General features: G+C 48.6%; 1 protein-coding gene across 11 annotated transcripts in view; it reads right to left on the bottom strand.

Annotated features, from left to right (window-relative positions):
* The window catches only part of CLEC16A (C-type lectin domain containing 16A), a 239,612-nt gene extending 220,700 nt beyond the window's left edge, over positions 1-18,912 (bottom strand). For all 11 annotated transcript variants that reach the window (XM_061152832.1, XM_061152825.1, XM_061152827.1 and 8 more), the window contains exons 1-2: positions 18,664-18,912; positions 6,139-6,267 (exon numbers count right to left, since the gene is read on the bottom strand). In XM_061152832.1, coding sequence (XP_061008815.1) covers positions 6,139-6,267; positions 18,664-18,743 — 209 coding nt within the window. In that variant the 5' untranslated portion in view covers positions 18,744-18,912. The remainder of the gene's footprint in view (positions 1-6,138; positions 6,268-18,663) is intronic.
* Between the last annotated feature and the right edge of the window lie 2,032 nt (positions 18,913-20,944).

Raw genomic sequence — 20,944 nt, 5'->3', positions numbered from 1 at the left:
CCAACAAGCAGCTGTTTTCCATCCATATTTTATAAGCTTAGTTTTCCCCCCAAGTCTCCTTCCTCAGGTTTCATAGCTCTGACTGCTCCCCAGCAACCTAGGAACCAGAGTAATTCCCCGCAAAGGGGCACGAGGATGCTGAATAGTTAAAGAGTTTGGCTGGTTTCTCGATTGGCAAGCTGGTCATTTCCACATCTAGGGAATGAGAACTGCAAGAAAAGAGAAAGTGCTGATGCGGTCACGGGACACCAGCCCATCCCCAGGCCTTTCTTGTCCTGGGCAGAATGTCTGTCTGCATGCAGGCTGGGGGCACTGACTTTGGGGGGCACACAATGGCTCTTTTAGTCTTGAAATGGAGACCCCCTAATGCCTTTCTTTAAAGGAAGAAAATGTTTCTAGTTATGTTCTCCGTATTCAAGCCAAGGGGCTTCCTGGTGTCTCACTGGTAAAGAATCTTCTTGTCAATGCAGGAGACGCAGGTTCGATCCCGGGGTCAGGAAGATCCCCTGGAGAAGGGAATGGCTACCCACTCCAATATGCCTGCCTGGAAAAATCCCATGGACAGATGGGCCTGGTGGGCTGCAATCCATGGGGTTACAAAGAGTCAGGCCTGACTTAGCGACTAAACAACAACTCAAGCTGAGACCAGGTCACCTCTCATCTAGGATGCTCAGGACAAGTCCTAGCCATCTCGTGGGTCTGTTGCTGACTCAGTTGGGGGGTCTCTCTCTTCCCTCTCCTGTCAGCTCCCTGCTGGCAGGACCGTCGGCCTGGTACTTGCTCGGTCCTGCAGACCTTCTGTCTGAAAGGGTAAATGAATAAATAAATCTGACCTTAAAGGGACCTCTAAATTCTTTTCCAGTTCTGACTCTGGGAGTCTGTGTGCCAACAAATGCCATCCACAATGACCCCCAGAATATTTCTATCATTTGACCAATCGTGTCTTCCTCTGCTTCAGGTTGTATAAAGCAGTGACTGCCAAGTGTCACCCAGTAAGGTCACTGTGGCCCAAGGACCAGCTTGGGAACTTGTCAACATGTCTGTACCTAGATCTTGTCCAGGGGTAGATTTAATATGTCTAGTGTGAAATTTGGGTGCCTGGATTTTTACAACCCCCTAGGGGAGTGAGGGGATCCTTGGGAAAGTGGCTAATTCTAGGGCTGGGGCAGGGAACATGCCAGACGAGCCTGGAGCACCACAGGGGACCAGAAAGTAAGGAAGTGCTCCAAATCCAAAAGGACGGGGCTGTGTCACAGGGACACAGGAAGCGACCCGAAAGAGCTCCCAATGCTCAAAGCTGGAACAACACCAGCACAAAATAAATCCCAGAGCCCTGGATTATCATCCAGAGTACAAAATGAACACCCACGAGTCCATGTTGATATACCTGCACCTTGCAGATGCTGTCTTTTTACAATTGAAACCTTGTGTTAAGCAAGTGTGTTGGCACCATTTTCCCAACAGCGTTATTTTTTAATTGAGGTATGCATGCTGATTTTGCAGACACAAGGCTACTGCACCCTTGACAGACTACAGAATAGTGTGACCGTAACTTATATGCACTGGGACTAGCAAAAAAATTCACGTGACTCGCTCTACTGCAATATTCACCTTATTGAGGTGCCCTGGAACCAAACCGCAAAATCTTCAAGAGACGTATATAAATAAATGACTGGATAGATTAATAAATGAGGAGAAGAGACAAATGCTCTATGCAGAAGAATTTCAAATATTGTCTGTAGATTCACCCTCCTTCAAGAAGGTGGAGCTTAATTCCCACACCCCCATGAAGCTGGACTCACTTGTGGAGATAGGTGAGGAGGAAAGAGTAACCTTAGGGTAGAAAACCCTGGCAGATACCAGCTGGGCCAAGTCATCAGGCTAACCCACCAGGGATCACGTGGCTGTCAGGAACAATGACATCCCGGGAGGGGAAGAGCACTTCCCCAGGAAGCACTCGTCCCCAAAACTTCCAGGCTAATCAGGAGAGAAACAGCAAAGAAACCCAGACTAGGGAACATTCCACAAGACAGCTGGCCTGTCTTTCTCAAGACCATCAAGGTCATATAAAGCAAGAGAAAACTAAACAACTGTCACAGACCACAGGACACCGGGGAGACCTAACAACTACATGCACTGTGGCGCCTGGATTGGGATCCCAGAGCAAAAAGAGGATGTTAATGGAAAAACTGGTAGATTCCAAATCAAGTCTGGAGTTGATGTAATAGTGGTGTTTTGACAAATGATATTAACAGGGGAACAGGGTGAGGGGTAAATGGAAACCTTCTGTGTAATCTAAAATCTAAAATTATCCAGAAACTTTAAAATGGATTAAAAACAAATTCTCTTGGGGCCTCTGCGGGGCAGTGACTTAAGAATAACTGGGCCTCTGAGAGCTCAGCAGTTTCTCGAAGATGACAAGTGGACTAAAAAATTCCATTCTAGTAAAGGTGACTCTGTTCGTTTCCAAGGCAAATCATTCAATATCACAGTAATCCAAATCTATGTCCCAATCACAACTGCCAAAGAAGCTGAAGTTGAACAGTTCTATGAGGACCTACAAGACCTTCTCGAACTAACACCAGAAAAAGATGTCCTTTTCATCATAGGCGACTGGAATGCAAAAGTAAGAAGTCAAGAAACACCTTGCAAGTTTGGCCTTGGAGTACAAAATGAAGCAGGGCAAAGGCTAACAGAGTTTTGCCTACAGAACGCACTGGTCACAAAAAACACCCTCTTCCAACAACACAAGAGATGACTCTACACATGGACATCACCAGATGGTCAATGCTGAAATCAGATTAACTATATTCTCTGTAGCAGAAGATGGAGAAGCTCTATACAGTCAGCAAAAACAAGACCTGGAGCTGACTGTGGTACAGGTCATGAACTCTTTATTGACGAAAGTAGGGAAAACCACTAGATTATTCAGGTATGACCTAAATTAAATCCCTTATGATTATACAGTGGAAGTGACAAATAGATTCAAAGGATTAGTCTGAGAGAGCGCCTGAAGAACCATGGACGGAGATCCGTAACATTGTACAGGTGGTGATCAAAACCATCCCCAAGAAAAAGAAATGCCAAAAGGCAAAATGGTTGTCTGAGGAGGCCTTACAAATAGCTGTGAAAAGAAGAGAAGCGAAAACCAAAGGAGAAAAGGGAAGATACCCATCTGAATGCAGAATTCCAAAGAATAGCAAGGAGAGATAACAAAGCCTTCCTCAGTGATCAGTGCAAAGAAATAGAGGAAAACAATAGGATGGGAAAGATTAGAGATCTCTTCAAGAAAATTAGAGATAACAAGGGAACATTTCATGCAAAGATGTGCACAATAAAGGACAGAATGTGGACCTAACAGAAGTAGAAGATATTAAGAAGAGGTGGCAAGAATACACAGAAGAACTATACAAAAAAGATCTTCATGACCCAGATAACGACGATGGTGTGATCACTCACCTAGAGCCAGACATCCTAGAATGCCAAGTCAAATGGGCCTCAGGAAGCATCACTACAAACAAAGCTAGTGGAGGTGATGGAATTCCAGCTGAGCTATTTCAGATCCTAAAAGATGATGCTGTGAAAGTGCTGCACTTAATATGCCAGCAAATTTGGAAAATTCAGCAGTGACCACAGGATTGGAAAAGGTCAGTTTTCATTCCAATCCCAAAGAAAGGCAATGCCAAAGAATGCTCAAACTACTGCACAATTGCACTCATCTCACACGCTAGTAAAGCAATGCTCAAAATTCTCCAAGCCAGGATTCAACAGTACATGAACCAAGAAGTTACAGATGTTCAAACTGGATTTAGAAAAGGCAAAGGAACCAGAAATCAAATTGCCAACATCCAATGGATCAGAGAAAAAGCAAGCGAAGTCCAGAAAAACACCTACTTCTGTCTTACTGACTACACTAAGGCCTTTAACTGAGTGGATCACGACAACCTGGAAAATTCTTAAACAGACGGAAATACAGCCCACCTCACCTGCTTCCTGAGAAATCTGTATGCACGTTAAGAAGCAACAGTTAGAACTGGACACGGAATAACGGACTGGTTCAAAATTGGGGAAGGGGTACATCAAGGCTGTATATTGTCACCCTGCTTACTTAACTTATATGCAAAGTACACTGTGCACATCAATAACCTCAGATATGCAGATGACACCACGCTTATGGCAGAAAGTGAAGAGAAACTAAAGAGCTTCTTGATGAAAGTGAAAGAGGAGAGTGAAAAAGCTGGCTTAAAACTCAACATTCAGAAAACAAAGATCATGGCATCCAGTCCTATCACTTCATGGCAAATAAATGGGGAAACCATTAAAACAGTGAGAAAACTTTTTTTCTTGGGCTTCAAAATTACTGCAGATGGTAACTGGCAGCCATGAAATTAAAAGACACTTGCTCCTTGGAAGAAAAGCTATGTCTAATCTAGACAGCATATTAAAAAAGCAGAGACATTACTTTGTTGACAAAGGTCCATCTGGTCAAAACTATGGTTTTTCCAGTAATCATGTATGGATGTGAAAGTTGGACCATAAAGAAGGCTAAGTGCCAAAGAACTGATGCTTTTGAACTGTGGTGTTGGAGAAGACTCTTGAGAGTCCCTTGGACTGCAAGGAGATCCAACCTGTCCATCCTAAAGGAAATCAGTCCTGAATATTCATTGGAAGGATTGATGCTGAGGCTGAAACTCCAATACTTTGGCCACCTGATGTGAAGAGTTGATTCATTAGAAAAGACCCTGATGCTGGGAAAGACTGAAGGCGGGAGGAGAAGGGGATGACAGAGGATGAGATGATTGGATGGCATCACTGACTCAATGGATATGAGTTTGAGCAAGCTCCAGGAGTTGGTGATGGACAGAGGAGCCTGGTGTGCTGCAGTCCATGAGGTCGCAAAGAGTCAGACACGACTAAGCAACTGAATTGAACTGAGTAAAGATGACACAATTCCAAGCTTTAGCCCAAGAGTCTCTCTCATTTCCATAAACAGATACCAAGCAACCAACAAACAGCAAAGTCCCCACAGATCCTGAAAGGCAACTCGTCCTGCTTACAAGCAACACCTGTTCATTACTCAGGTTTTCCTTAGGGAACCCAACCAGTGTCACAGGTCTGTATTTCACACAGTTTGCGTTTTCCACAAGTAGCTCCATCTAATGAAAACCTCACTGATGAAAACACAGAACCAGCCAGAAAATCAGAATAGCTAATAAGGAAGCCGGGTTGGAAAGGGAACACCTGTATTTGTTTTAAGTGGTTTTACTAAGTGGCTTCAATAGTTACAATTGAGATTAGTTTATATAAAAATACAATCTGTGTTTGGTGATTGTCACAACCCCAATCCTTCTGCATTCAGACGTTAGGACAGGTCTGTTGGGGAAAGCAGTTCATAGGTTATGGCCTTTGCTTCTTAATGATCCAGTAGGGGCACCTTCTAAAATGATCATTTGCTAATATTTCTCGAGTGCCTACTCTGTACCAGGCACTGGGCAAGGAACCTGCTCTCTCTCACTTAATGATGAGGAAACTGAGACGGGCCTAAGAGTGTTCACCAAGGAAGTGTGAGTGAGGAGAAACCCCTCCACGGGCTCTGGTGTTAGCCGCTGCTTCTTCACTCAGCAGCTGCGCGACCTTGAACATAAACATCTGTGGGGGTGGGGATGAAGATGCGGACAGCAGCAGGTCCTCCACCCTGGGGGAGTCGGGAGACTTCCTCATAGAAGGATCGTCTCATCAAGAGCTCAGCACTGTGGCCAGCCGCCAGGAAGCACAATCGCTGCTAACCCTTAGGGTCCTCCACCTCCACCCTCAGCCCAGGGAAGGGTCTTTTCAGTTCACTTGGAATCTAACACCCAAGACATTTTCTCTTTCCTCTGGGGGAGATAATCAGACATTACTTGGAAAATTATCCATGACATTTTCAGATTTCTCCAGGGACACTCATTTCCATAACTTTCCTGTTTTCAGCAGGCATTTCGACAGTGTTTCAAGGACATTTGAGAGAGAGAGAGAAAACGGTGCAGGACCAAACTGGTGTCAAACCCTGACGTCATCGGGAATGACTCACGGCTCACATTTAGAACAACATGCAAAGGAAGAAGAAGGATCAAAAACCAAAAAAACAGACACCCTTACTCAAATACAGAGCTGTCATTCTGATCCCCCCAGATCAGGATCTCGGTGATGGATCGGATGGTCTCCACCAGCAGGTTCCTGTTCTGTTCTGTGACGGTGGTGTTTTTGGTCAACACGTGGTACAGATACCTGAGAGGAAGGAAAGAAAAGAGAACTACAGGTGACCAGCTGAAACGGAAGCCAGGCCCAGGGACCATGAGTGACATCTTAGGGACAATTTGGCTGGGCGTTTTTCAGACTCAGTGGCTAGCACAATTCCCATTCAGACGAGACGTGACTCACCACCCGAGAAAACAGGCAGACGATGCTTCAAACTGTTACATGGCCAGCGACTCACCAACCCGAACCGAGGCAAGACTGTCAAGCTCCTGAAGACAGGCAGGCTCACACTCCAGCGTGGGCAAGAGAACGGCCTGGAGAGTGGGACAAAGCGGGACGGAGCCCACCGGAGACTCAAGCGCAGGGGCGCTGAGGGAAGACTAGGCGTCGGCCTTTTTCACACTCCCAGGTCATTCTGAGGCCGGTGGAACCAATGGAGACACACAGCGCAGCACCAGATGCCTAAGAGCCGCTGTCCGGCTGCTGCAGAGATGAGACCTGCAGTCACAGGTCAGGGAGGATGGGGCCCAGAGCCAGCGGCTGGGGCACAAATCACGAGCCACCATGATCACCCTTGGAATGCCCTAATCCCCCTGGGACTGCTGGCTCAGAAGAAGTGGGTGGTTTGCAGTTCAACGGCAGTGATCTTACCCGCTGTGTGCAGATGGAAGTGGAGTGGATTTGAGGGGCAATGGCGAGGTACCTCACCCACCCGCACGTGCAGAGACCAGAGACCCGGCCTCATCCTAGCGGGCGTGAGAATCGCAGAGGCCACTACTGAGCAGCGCGGGGATCAGCAGCCTGGCCGACACCCTGGGAGCGCTGCCTGGCTCAGCTTTTAAGAGAGTGTCTCCCTGGCCCGCAGACTGAGGCCAGTTCAGCTTGCCAAGGTCCTAACCAACCAGCAATCTCTTATGAGTATGTCAAAACCCAGCTCAGTCACCTCTCCATGAAGCCTTCTTCAAGAACCTACCTCCTGCTCTCCTGCCCGAGTGGATTTGATTGCTCCCTCCTCTCTGACACCTCTGTACCCAAATGCATTTGCTACTGCACAGACCACTCTGATTTGCAGTGATCTGCCTCCTTCATGAGACCTGAGTTCCTTGAGGTTAGGAACATCATCTTACTGATCCTAGTGACCCCATAAAACTACAGAATGTCTGATACACTGTAGGTGCTCAATATATGGTGAATGGGAGTGGGGGGGCCCATTTTCACGGATATAAGGTAGATCAGAGCCTACAAGGCAAAATATAGTCAAGGAGTTAAACACAGCAAGTAGTGGCAAAGAGCAGTAATGAAGAGTTCAAACCTCTGTCCCCAACAGACAGACCTGGGCTTGATTCCTGGCCCTGTCGCCCGCTGCGCGTGGCCCTGGATGAGGCGTTTCACCTCTCTGGGGCCCGGGGTCTACAGCAGTCAAAGCCTCCTTGCTGGACTGTTGCAGAGACTCTGTGATGACGCGCTGAAAGAGCCAAGCGCTGCACCTGGCACATGGTAGCGGCTCACAGGAGGCAGGGCCAGTGGCTACTGCCGTTACCACCCGGCGGTGGTTCCGAGGAGGGCCGCTGTTAAAACCACTATTTAAACTCTGCAAGGGGCGTTCCACCAACACAGGAAGGACAGACAGGCTGGATCCACACAGTCATGAAAAGAGGACTTCACGGCAGGAGTCAGAAGAAGGTCCAGAGAAACCAGAGCAGGAAGTGGGGAGTCTGGTATGAGCTGGGTGACATCAAGCAAGCTACTTATTCTGTGTACCTCAGTTATCTCACCTGTAAAATGGGAGCAGCACCAGCACGTGACTCCTTTAGCACCTATTATGGTGTCTTAGGAACAACCGAGTTAAAAGGTAGATAACTAACCTGTTAGGTCCCATGCATGACCCAAGTGCTAGGTATTACTGGTATCATTGCCTTCACCAAATAATCCCTGAAAGAAATTCTAGGAACTACGAGGAGGCCCTTACAGACAAACCCAGGGTGAGGGTGGGGTGTCAAGTTCTGAAAAGAGGATTCTCGGCACTCCCACGAGTGGTGCATGGCCCGCATGACCGGCCCTGCAAGCAGGCGAGCCTTCCTGTGACCCTCATACTCACAGTAACCTGGGGACGCACACCTTGCTAGCAATGCACAGGCCAGGAAGGGACCTGAGGGGCACTCAGCAGCTCATCCACAGCCTCGGGGCAGAAGCCGTCTGAGGGCTCCAGCCCACCCCCCCCACCACCGCAGAGCTTGCGGCTCTCTGCCTTTCTCAGTGGCGCCGTCCGCTGGCAAGTGGTGATGCCGCACCAGGTCTCATCACATGACCACAAGTGAAGGTGGGTGTCTTTTCACATGTTCAGAGCCATCTAAATATCCTCCTTTGGGAGGTGCCTGTGCAAGTTTTTTGCCCACTTTTTACTAGGTAGAGAACCTTTTTTCTTATTAATTTGATGGAGTTTATGCACTCTGAATACAAAACCCTTACTGGATACACGAAAGTGAAGTCAAGTGAAGTCGCTCAGTCGTGTCCGACTCTTTGTAACCCCATGGACTGTAGCCTGCCAGGCTCCTCCGTCCATGGGATTTTCCAGGCAAGAATACTGGAGTAGGTCGCCATGTCCTTCTCCAGGGGATCTTCCAGACCCAGGGATCGGACCTGGGTATCCTGCACTGCAGGCAGACGCTTTACCATCTCAGCAACCAGGGAAGGCCCTACTGCATATCTACCTATGGCAAAAGTTTTCTCTGAACGCAGCTTGCCTTTTCCCTCTCTTTACAGTGGTCTTTTGATGAGCAATAGTTCCAAATTTTATTGTGGTTCAATTTATCAATCGTTCCCTTGGATAGTGCTTTTTGTATCAACCTGAAGAAGACCTTACCTACCCCAAGGTCACAAAGAAATACTGGTTTTTTTTTTTCTTTTAAAAAGTTATCGTTTTACCTTTCACATTCTGACTCAGAGCACACCCGAAACTCACTTTTGTGTATGGCATAAGGTATTAGCCAAAATTCATTTTTTCCCATATGGCGATCTAGTTGGTTCAGCATCATATACTGGAAACGTCCTCATTTCTCCAAAGGACACCAATGTCGACGCTGTCGTTAATCAGGTGACCACACGTGGGACTCCTTCTGGATGCTCTAGTTCTACTGATCTCTTTGTTTACCTTTGTGCCAACACCATGCTATCTGATCACTGCAGCTTTATAATAAATCTTGCAATGTGATGTCTTCCAACTTCTTCCCTTTTTTCCCCCATTATTATATTGGCTATTCTTGCCCCCTTGAATTTCCACATACATTTTAAAATCACCTTCTCAATTTCCACAAAAAAATATCTGCTAAGATTTCCTTTAAGACTGCCCTAAATCTCTAGCTAAATATGGAGAGAACTGACATCTTTTTGAAAGTGTAACATGATGACATTTACATTTCCTTCAAGGTTTGCTGGATGGGGGCTTGCGCATCTTTTGTTAGATTTATTCCTAGGGATTTGATGGGTTTTTTGATGCTGCTGTAAATGGGAGTGTTTTACAATATTCATTTTCTAAATGTCTGTTGTTGGTGGGTGCAAACACCCACTAGATCTCAAGCTCTAAATTTCCACGGCCACTGGTTCATTCTTTTGCCACCATAACGCCCAAGCACACTGTTTCAGGTCACGTTTTAGGGAGAGCCACTTGATATATGTTTGCTTAAGTGTGGTGAGGGGAAAAAAGAAAGCTGAATGGATTAAAGATTAATATTTTAATGTTGCATCTAATTCCACAGCTTTGGAAGATCAAATAATTCAACTATCTCAGAGACACCAGTACAATATTAATATAATAGCTTTCTGGTTTTAAACATAACACTATTTTAGAAAGACTGGAAACTTCAACAACAAAAAAAAGAGAGGACCACTGCTGGGGCTGCAGTGTGTTTCCTTGGGTCTTCTTCTTTGCTATGGAATCTACACACTTGAGCTCACGTGTGCATGTGTGCTAAGTCACTTCGCTCGTGTCTGACTCTTTGCGACCCTATGTACTACAGCCCCTGCCGGGCTCCTCTGTCCATGAGATATTTAAGCTTAGGCAGTATGTCTGTTACCATGTCCATCTTTCTTCCCGCCCAGGCTAAAATAAAAACAGTTCTGTTACTGGTAACTGTTCACAAGCATCAGTAGTGGCTCCACAGTACACCGCTGAAAGGACACATGGCAGTCACTCTTATACTGAGCCTCAGAAATGAGCAACAATGTTACGATATTCCCACATCTCCACCTGCAAGGCTGCTGTTTCCTGCGTAGATCAGTTTCTAAGGACAGAGTGACAGATTGTTCTCTGACAATGATAATAACCGTTAGGACAACAAGTTTCTCTCAAACTCTGTGTGTGTTTGTCCATTTTAACCACCATCATCGTAGAGACAGTCGCAGCCTCCTATTGCCAGGTCTCCATTCTGAGGGCCTCAGATGAGCTCACTCATAATCCCGCACAACAATCCTGCGGGCTGACGCCCTGGGGAGCCCAAGATCCTCCCAGAGTCCCAACATAAGGACAGGGCACCAGGCAGTGTCCCCACGCTTATAACCATCTTAATGCAGAAGATGCAAACAATGACTTAAATGCTTTTATTAGTCAAGCATTTCCATGAAGTGATGAATGCCTAGCACCCAAGACATAAACAACAAACCAAAAAGGCATGGCAACATGTATCAGATCTTAAGGTAAGTCCTTATCATGGACCCTTATGCCACTTCTTTGGAAAAGAGCCAGCATTATCATGCCTCCAGCGAAAATTCTGCAGAAATGCAGAATCTTAATTTCAAACTTTTGCACAAGAACCAACTCTACTCTGAGAGACAAGCTGAAGTTTGAAATGCCTGGAGACAGAAACACTGCAGTCTGTTACCAGCGTGCATGCCACACACGACAGACTCATCACCAAGGACTCCGACTGTAAACAAATCCCTCCTCCACGGACCCTGCTTCCTCAAGAGACCCACTTATTTTCCAAGTTAAACCATCACAGTAAATAATAATTATATCCAGGTCAGAGAGAGACGTACTAAGTTGAAGTTCATACAAGTTTTATGACTTGTCTCATGCACCGCAAGGAAATCAAACCAGTCGATCCTAAAGGAAATCAACCTTGAATATTCATTGGAAGGACTGATGCTGAAGTTGAAGCTCCAATACTTTGGGCACCTGGTTTGAAGAGCCAACTCATTAGAAAAGACCCTGATGCTGGGAAAGCCTGAAGGCAAAAGGAGGAGGGGATGACAGAGGATGAGATGCATCCTCAACTCAATGGACATGAATTTGAGCAAACTCCAGGAGAAAGAGGAGGACAGAGGATCTCAGCGTGCTGCAGTCCATGGGGTCACAAAGAGTCAGACATGACTTAGCAACTGAACAAGCACCATGCACTTACATGTCAGTTACCGTGAGAGGAAGGATAGGGCCTGGGCGGGGCTGGCAATCCACTCCCCCAAAGCACACCCCACCCCCCAGATAACAATGTCTGGGGTGGGGGGACATGCAGCCTGGGTCTGTCTGGCCTCCTCAGCACCAGGGCACACACTTCCCAGAGGGTCCCACTCTGTGTCCTGAAAACCCCCAATTGGTCAGCATCCAGCCCTCTGGCCAGCAGGACAAGGAGAAGCTCCAGGCAGGGTGGACTCAGGCTAGAAGATTACGAGAAGGTGTTACAGGCCGTGCCTCTCCCAATGAATCACCTCTGAACGATGTCAAACTGGGCCAGCGAGTGAGGCCGGGTCTGAGATGCCGGGGAGCATTTCAGCCCTAGAAAAAGTCACAGCTCCAGCCCAGGCCCTGCGCCCAAACAGGCAAGAGCAAACTGTTGTTAAGAAAAGGCAGGCCACAAAGTAATGGAAATAAAAGCAAAAATAAATAAACGGGACCTAATTAAACTTAAAAGCTTTTGCACAACAAAGGAAACTATAAGCAAAGTGTCTTAAAGACAGCCTTCAGAATGGGAGAAAATAATAGCAAATGAAGCAACTGACAAAGAATTAATCTCAAAAATATACAAGCAGCTCATGCAACTCAATACCAGAAAAATAAACGACCCAATCAAAAAATGGGCCAAAGAACTAAACAGACATTTCTCCAAAGAAGATATTCAGATGGCTAACACATGAAAAGATGCTCAACATCACTCATTATCAGAGAAATGCAAATCAAAATCACAGTGAGGTACTATCTCATGCTGGTCAGAATAGCTGCTATCAAAAAGTCTATAAACAATAAATGCCGGAGAGGGTGCGGAGAAAAAGGAACCCTCTTACACTCTTGGTGGGAATGCAAACTAGTACAGCCACTATGGAGAACAGTGTGGAGATTCCTTAAAAAACTGGTAATAGAACTGCCATTGACCCAGCAATCCCACTGCTGGGCATACACACCAAGGAAACCAGAATTGAAAGAGACATGTGTACCCCAATGTTCATCGCAGCACTGTTTACAATATCTAGGACACGGAAGCAACCTAGATGGACATCGGCAGATGAATGGATAAGAAAGTTGTGGTACAGATAGACAGTGGAATATTACTCAGCTATTAAAAAGAATGTATTTGAATCAGTTCTAATGAGGTGGGTGAAACTGGAGCCTACTATACAGAGAGAAGTAAGTCAGAAAGAAAAACACCAATACGGTATATTAATGTATATATATGGAATTTAGAAAGATGGTAACGATGACCCTATATGCGAGACAGCAAAAGAGACACAGATGTAAAGAAGATTTTTGGACTCTATGGGAGAAGGTGAGGGTGGGCTGATTTTAGAGAATAACATTGAAACATGTATATTACCATATGTGAAATAGATGACCAGTCCAAGTTCAAGGCACAAAACGGCACTCAAAGCCGGTGCACTGGGACAACCCAGAGGGATGGGATGGGGAGGGAGCGGGGGGAGGAGGTTCATGATATTGGTGGGGGGGGTGTCACATGTATATCCATGGCTGATTCATGTCAATGTATAGCAAAAACCACAACAATATTGTAAAGTAATTAGCCTCCAATTAAAATAATTAATTTAAAAAACAAGAAGAGGCAGGCCAGCACTTGTCTCTTTTGTGTCCTATGACAAACTCCTGCTGATCTTTTACTGTGCGCCAGGCCCGGTGCTGGCATCTGACAATTCCCTGGGAAACAAGCCGCCCGGGTCTCTCTCCTCATGAGGCTTACGGTCAAGTTTGGGAGAAACAAATAAACACATATTCAAGATCATTTCCGACAGTGAAAGGACAGCCTGAGGAACCCCGGCCAGCCGCGCTGGGGATCTCACTCACGGCTGAGATCTGAGATCCGGCCTGAAGCGCCCAGAGCACTTGCAGCTGGTCCAACTCTGCGGCGATGAGAAGATCCCATGAGAACGTGCTGAGGGGGACGGCGGAGGTAAGAACAGAAGTCAGAGAGGACAGGGAAACTCCTTGTCGGCTGAAGTCATCAGGCGATTTCTACGGGAGAATCAGTGTGATCTGTGGGGTTCCTTTCTCACGGTTGCGCCACGTGGCTCTCTGTGAGTTCCCTGAGCAGGGGCTGAGCCCAGCGCGCGGCAGTGTACTCGGGCCGAGTCCTACCAGCAGACAGGCATCGGATGGAGCACGGGGCAGACAGGTGAGGGGTGTGTGAGAGGGAGTGGGAGAAGGGCCGTCAGCGCGAACAGGCCGAGAAACACCCCTGGGTTACGGCGGCGCTACCCTCACTGACCGTCAGTAGGAGACAGCAGCCGTCCTGAGGGGGCGCCCCTCCAGCTCGTCCTCCAAACTGGGCCAGGCCAGAGCACGCGGCTCCCCGCTTGCTCTCAGCCTGGTGTCCGGATTCCTCCGCAGGACCTGGGCTCTGGGGCCTCTCCGTCCCACGGCTCTGCACTCGGGTCCTCCACCCTCTCTTGCCCTGAGTGCTCCCCTCACCTAACAGCCTGCCTCCCCGCTGCAGGCTTCCCAGACGCTGCGTCCTCTGCCTGCGGCGTCCCCCCTTCCAGCCCCCGACTGCCTGGAACAACCGCTCATCCTTCATATCTCCATGTAAACCGCTGTCTGCCTACTGAGGGTGCTCCTGGCTCCCCAGCCGGGGTTAGAGGGTCTCCATCTATGCTCCCAAGCTGGACAGGTGGGCACAGAGCCTGGAGCACTTGGAAGGCCTGGAGGAACTTTGGACGTGACACAAAGGGTGCCTCAATGAGTGATACGATGAGTATGATGTTCTGAGAAAATGAATCTGGCCATATAGTGCCCCGAGCTCTGAAAATAATCAGTGCGACCTTAGGCAAAAGTTGAATACACCAAGAGCAGGTGAACGTCTGCCTGCTGGATGTCCATTCTTCTTCTTCATTTCCCGGTGCCAAACCATCCCTTTCTCTCATTCTCTGCCCACTAGTCTGGAAGGAGCTGATGCCACCCTGACTCCAGGGAAAGGCCTAGTAGACCACCCCATGCCCCCGCCACAGTGACTGACTCAGGGACAGGCACGAGACCCTAGGTCAGTGCAACGGTACTCACTTCCAGACTTCTGCTGGCAATATTAAGAAAAGAAGATTGCTTTTTCCCAGGGGTTGCTAAGCTGATTGGATGTAATGGAGCATTCTGAGAATGACACCAACCAAGAAGAAAGCAGAGACGACACATGGGAAGAAGCATATACTGACAACTTCGTCTGAACACTCAGACTCAGCCACAGCTTAGCTAGGACAGTGTGTTCAGCGGCAAGAGTCAATCAGATCCATTTGAGGCTGAAGGTGATTCCAGGGGGGCTTCTGTCACTTGCAACCAAGAATCTTAACCCACACCCAGAGGAGATCAGAATTAAGGCAACGACCCATCCCAACAACAAGAAAGTTCCAGTCATTTGTGGACTCTTAGTCCCTGAAGGTGATGCTTCAGTATCGATCAGGCAACTCCATCAGCCAAGGTTCTGCTCGTCCATGTGACAGCCTTGCCACTGATCTGGCCAATAAACCACCCATGCTATGCAGCAAACCACCTCTTACTGTTTCTATCTGCCTCAACTAAACCACTAACTCCATTCAGTAGACAAAGACCACAGTACACAGCTTTCCACTATTTAGCAAAAGTAAAACCCCGTCTTGCAAGAAAAATTCTTCTCCAGTTTGAAAGCTAGGAATGTTATGAATAATGTGGTTCAGAAAAGGTTTCCAGGTCTCTATACTGTCTTCTAAATTGTTCTGTAAATCTCAAACCTCTCTTAAAAGTAAAGTCTATTTTTAAAAGGGGGTGAGGGAGGGCTTCCCTGGTGGCACAGTGGGTAAGAATCTGCCTGGGCAGAACCCACATGCCACGGGGCAACTAAGCTCCTGCACCACACCTACTGAAGGTGCATGCTCTAGAGCCTGAAACTGAGCCCTCAGCCCAGAGCCCGTGCTCCACAAGGAGAGAGGCCGCCTCAATGAGAAGCCCGAACACCACAGCGAGAGAGTCACCGCAGCTAGAGAAAAGCCCATGCAGCAACGAAGACCCAGCATGGCAAAAATAAACAGTTAAAAAAAAAAATGGAAAAAAAAAAAAAAATGGAAGAGCGTTCCCAGATGCTTTGTGCACCCCCTCCCTAAACTGTCCATCCTGAATTCATTTCAATATCTTAATCTCTCTACCCGCACTGCCCCAGGTCAGGGCAAGAGTGTATCAGGAACTGTCACCTGTCACTGGTACAGTGACCGATTCATACTGGTCGCCGAGGACTTTCCCGGCTTTAGCACTGAAAGCGCCACATCCTGGGAAACCCCTCAGTCCCAGGCACCCGGGATGGTTCGTCACCCTGTGTATCACATGAAGCCCTGTTCTGCCTCCAGCCTTGTGTCCCTGCAGCCCCACCTCCACGTTCCACACACCCCTGGGCCCCACTCCCACATCCCGCGGCTCCACGTGGTGCTCCTGCTTGTCCCTGACCACTCTGCTCCGGCTGCCTCCCCCAGAGAGCACCCAAGAAGGGTTCCCCCAGAGCCCTGAACCCACAGCGACCCCCGCACTTGTCACACCACAGTCACTGGCTCTGTCTTCCCCACCAGCCTGAGCGCTCCCTCGGGGAATGGGCTGTTCTGTGCCCAAGCGCTGTTTATGGCACTGTTTACAGCTGTTTACAGCATTCTTTCCCAGGTCACTCTGGGATCTCCTAAGCCCCCCTTCAATATACAGATCACCAGGTTCTTCAGGCTATAAGGATTAAGCTGATCTGCCTGATTCAGGGCAGGCAACTCAGGTTTCCAAAAAGCACCCCACAGGCGCTGTGACCTAAACAATGAACCTGGGCAGTTCCCGGGATACTTCAAAGGAACCTGAATCCCTTTATCATTCACTGGTTAGCCAGACGGCCAAGATGCCCCATTGCGCAGTGAGACTCAGCCAGATTGAAAGTCTTCCCAAAGTGACTTTTAGGATTTTTACTCAAGAAGGCAGCATAATGAGTGCAAACCCTGAAGTCAAATCCTGGCTTTGACGCTTTTCAGCTGTTGTCACCTTGGGTAAGTGACTTAACATCTTCGGACCTTAGTTTCCACTCTAGAAAATGGAAACAGTAATACTTCCAACAACTCATAAGACTTGTGAGGACTAAAGGAAATAACACACAGGGAGTCCTTAACAAGCACCTGGCACTGAACATGCATTCGATAATCACTGAAGTAATTTAAAAGGGCTCAAGTCGGGCAGAGTTAGGTGAGAGCCCGCAGGCACCTGGGTGCCGGAGCATGCCCAACCTCCTTTAGATAACCCTCCTCCCCTTCTCAGCCTCATCCACCCACCCCTGAAATTCCTGAAATCCTTAAGCCTCTCCCTTTCCCGTCCAGCTGCCCTCCCATCTAAGATTCCTGCCTCCCTACACAGCCCCATCTTTGTCCTAGGCCTCTCTCCTCCCCACGGCCTCTTTCATCCCAACCCCGCAAAACCATTCCTCGCTACGTAATGACTCCTCCTGACTCCCACTCTTTGAGACCTACAAACATGTATTAAGTGCCCGCTCCCAGCTAGAAAGGCACAGCTGAGAATTATGGCATTGAGTGTGCGTGTGTGCTCAGTCGTGTCTGACTCCTTGTGACGCTATGGACTGTAGCCCACCAGGCTCCTCTGTCCACAGGGATTCCCCAGGCGAGAATACTGAAATGGGTTGTCATTTCCTTCTCCAGGGTATCTTCCCCACCCAGGGGTCAAACCTGGGTCTCTTGCATTGCAAGCAGCTTCTTTATCATCTGAGCCTCCAGGGAAACCCCTATTTTCCATTAATCCTCCCCTCGACCTCAAAAAATACTAATCTCTGCCTGTATGCTCTGCACCTCTCCCCATTCATTCATTTTTCTCTTTCTTTAAGCATCTGTCAAGATTCTGTTGGGTGCCAGGCACAGAGCTAGATGCTGGGAATACAGCTTGTGAGCAAAACAAGCCACCTCTGCCCTCCTGGAAGTACCAGCTTAGTAACAGACACAAAAGTAGTAAAGACACAAAGGATAATTGCAGGTAGTGGAGATGAATCAAATGAATGAAATAAAGAGAAAGATCTAACAGAAAGGAACTGGGGCAGGGGAAGCACTTTAGGTAGGGATGTCTGGGAAGGGCTTGCCCCACTGATCAACACAGCTACTATTATTAGCTGCCTACTGTAGAAGAGACGCTGGCTCAGTCTCTTTACACACACAACATTAATCTTTGCACAATGTTCACCACCCCTATTTGCAGATGAGGAATCAGAGGCTCAGGCAGGTGAAGCAATTTGGCCAAGGTCACACAGCCATTCAATGATGAAATCAGGATCTGAATGCAGCCACTCTGTGCACCCTTGCTTCCCAGAACCACCTTGCCACCTACCTCCCGCTGAACTCTACTTCTGACTCTTTATACTCCCCTAAGAAACTAGTCGGGATTTTTTTTTAAAATTTTTGTTCTTTACTGAGCACTGGTAGAAGCTTCCACCCTTATGTACATTCTCTAACTCTACCCTCAAAACAATCGTAGAAAGCAGGTGCTGTCACTATAGTCATTTTACAACTGAAGAAACTGAGGCCTAAATTCACGCACTTAAACTCAAACCCACATCTGTCTGGCTCCAGGATCCAGACCTCTGAACCCCTAAGCGGTCCGGCCTAAGAAATACCGCCCCGGGGAAGCTTGGTGCCCATGGTCCAGCCCCGGCGAGAACGAGGTCTGCATCCGTAAACTGAAATCTGCATCAGTAACACCGAGACTCTTGAGAAGCGGAGCGACTTGCCCAAGGTCACACAAGAGAGGAGCTACGAGGTCGGGGTTCGAAGCCGGGCGCCCTATGTCCAGGGCCATAGCTCTTAACCAGCACACAGCCTTCCCCGAGCGCCTCCCTCGGCCTTCCGCCTCCGCTTTCACACTTCCCAGCGCCCCGGCCGGGATCTACGCGCCCCCAACCCCAGCTCCCGCCCCGCGGCCTCCCCCTTCTGCGCCTATACACTCACTTGAGGTGGTCCAGGGAGTGGATGTTGCGCGAAGACTTGCCATGGCCCCCGCCCACCCAGCTCCGCGAGCGGCCAAACATCTCGGCGGTCCCGGCCAATTGCTCGCCTCACGGTCTCATGCCCGAGCGGCCGACCGGCCGGGCGCCCGTGGCGGCGGCACAAGCGGAGGAGGCAGCGGCGCGGGTGGTGGAGACACCGCCAACCACCTTCCTCCCCGGCCCACAGTCCCGCACTGACATTCAGCCGGAACCGGCCGTTCGACCGTCGCGCTTTACGGCCGCCCGCCGCGAGGGATGCTGGGAAATGCAGTTCGCTCGCGAGCCCCCCCCTCCCCCCCCCCCGGACGGGACTCTGCGAAGGAACTACAAAGCCCGACGTGCATCATGAAGCCGCGGGCCGCGGCCTTGGAAAAGAGGCGGGGCGAGAGGAGGGGAGTCCGCAGTGTCTTAGGGGTGGGCGGAGCCCTGAGAAAAGTACCTGTGAAGATGGGTGAATGAAAGTTACCACGGTATTAGCAATTATTACCTTTATGATAAGAATAAGAATAGCTGTTCCTTGGCGTATGCTGTGTGCCAGTGCCGTAAGCACTTTACACATATTATTTAATTCTCACAACTACTCTATGAGATGAGTACCTTTATTATCCCCCTTTTACCCTAGGAAATTGAATCACAGTGGTATTAACTTACCCAAGATCATATATAGTACGTGGCAGACCCAAGGTTCAAACCCAGGCGCCCCTACTTTTATGCCCCAAGAAACGAAACTGCACCAAACCGCTAACAGCCTGGTTTGTCCTTCACAGTCTTTTTCTTTTTCTACTTGAGTTGAAAAACAAATATTGAAAGGCCTTTGAGCAACAGTGTACCAAAACCGAACGTCCTGTACTTTCAGTGGATGTCTCTGGTCTTCACCCCAAATCCATGCCAGTTCCAAAACATCCACCTTTTAAAAAATAAGGAAACACCCAACTTTTTACACCAGGCCAGAAGATGTATCTAAATTTCTCTCCTGGATTGGAAGTGGGAAATTCCATGGAGGCGATACCGCCCTGCTCACCATTCACCCTTTCCTACACCTCACAGTTATTTAAGGTCTACTGTGTCCCATTAACTGTGCTCAGGACAGAATTGGGCTAAGGGCCAATGTTCTCCCCAATACCTAGCCCAAGGTTTGCCACATAATAGGTGTTCAACAAATATCAGAGTGAATGAATGAATGAAAGTTTGTTTCACCTTCAGCAGTTGGAGGATTAATGGTTTGCTCTATAATTCATTTAAAGGGGCATGAGAGAGCCATGGAGAAAAAAGGGCAGATTCTGGCCTCAAAACATACACAGGCCCAGCAGCTTCCAGGGTCCTTCTCTGGGCCTAGTTTCCTAGTCTGTAAAAATGGGTAACATACTGCACTCCCCCCAGCTGGCTCCAATTAAGCAATGCATGTAAAGCACCCAGCTCAGGGAGGCCTGAGATTTAAAAGTCTGGTTGAAACCGCTTTGGGAGGCACTTTGGGCAAGATCAGTCTCCCTAAGGATGTACAAGGGGTGCCCCTGAGGAGGGGAATCAGCGAATGGAAGAGACTCACTTTTCTGTGACTTCTTGGTTGGTTGAATGTTTAACCACCCTCGTTATTATTGCTGTAAAACACGATTTACAAAGTAAAAACAAGAAGCAACCCTACTACTGCAGGTCTGACCTGCCGGGAAGTTTCTTTACTCAGATGTCCCTGAATTTTATTATGCAGATTCCCCCCGCCCCGCCCCGCCCCGCCGAGGGGTGGATCTTCCAGCAGCCAGAATCTGCAGAGACGAACCGGGCGCCGATAGATCTTCCCCACCGTGGAAAACTGCCACTTTCGGAAAGGCCAAAATTTTCACTGGTGAGGTCCAGCGCCCCCGACCCCCACTCTGCCTCCTTTTTCAACAGGTAAACTGAGTCCCAAAAAGGCGTGGCGCCTATACTCAAGTCCAGCAGGGTGCTGATGAAGCTCACGATTTCCTTTGGCTTTTGTAGCCTTACAATACTTCTCGGTTGTAACCGTGTTCTGAGTCTTTCCCCTCCCCCTACTCGTCGCGGAACCGCAGAGCGAATCGGATTCGAGATCTGCCCCGACTCCGAAATCGCTAAACCGACTCAGAAGCAAGCGCCTGGAGGGGCGGAGCGAGGCAGTATCCGCCCCCGGAAGTCTCGGGCCAATGAGCGCAGGCGTCGAGCGAGCCAATGAGCGCAGGGGATGGGGAGGCAACGAGCCAATGAGCGCGGGGAGGGGGCGACGAGCCAAT

Source organism: Dama dama, chromosome 10, assembly GCF_033118175.1.
Source record: "Dama dama isolate Ldn47 chromosome 10, ASM3311817v1, whole genome shotgun sequence".
Taxonomy (NCBI): Eukaryota; Metazoa; Chordata; class Mammalia; order Artiodactyla; family Cervidae; genus Dama; species Dama dama.
Note: the sequence above shows the minus strand (reverse complement) of the source record. Positions and strands in the feature narration are given on the sequence as shown.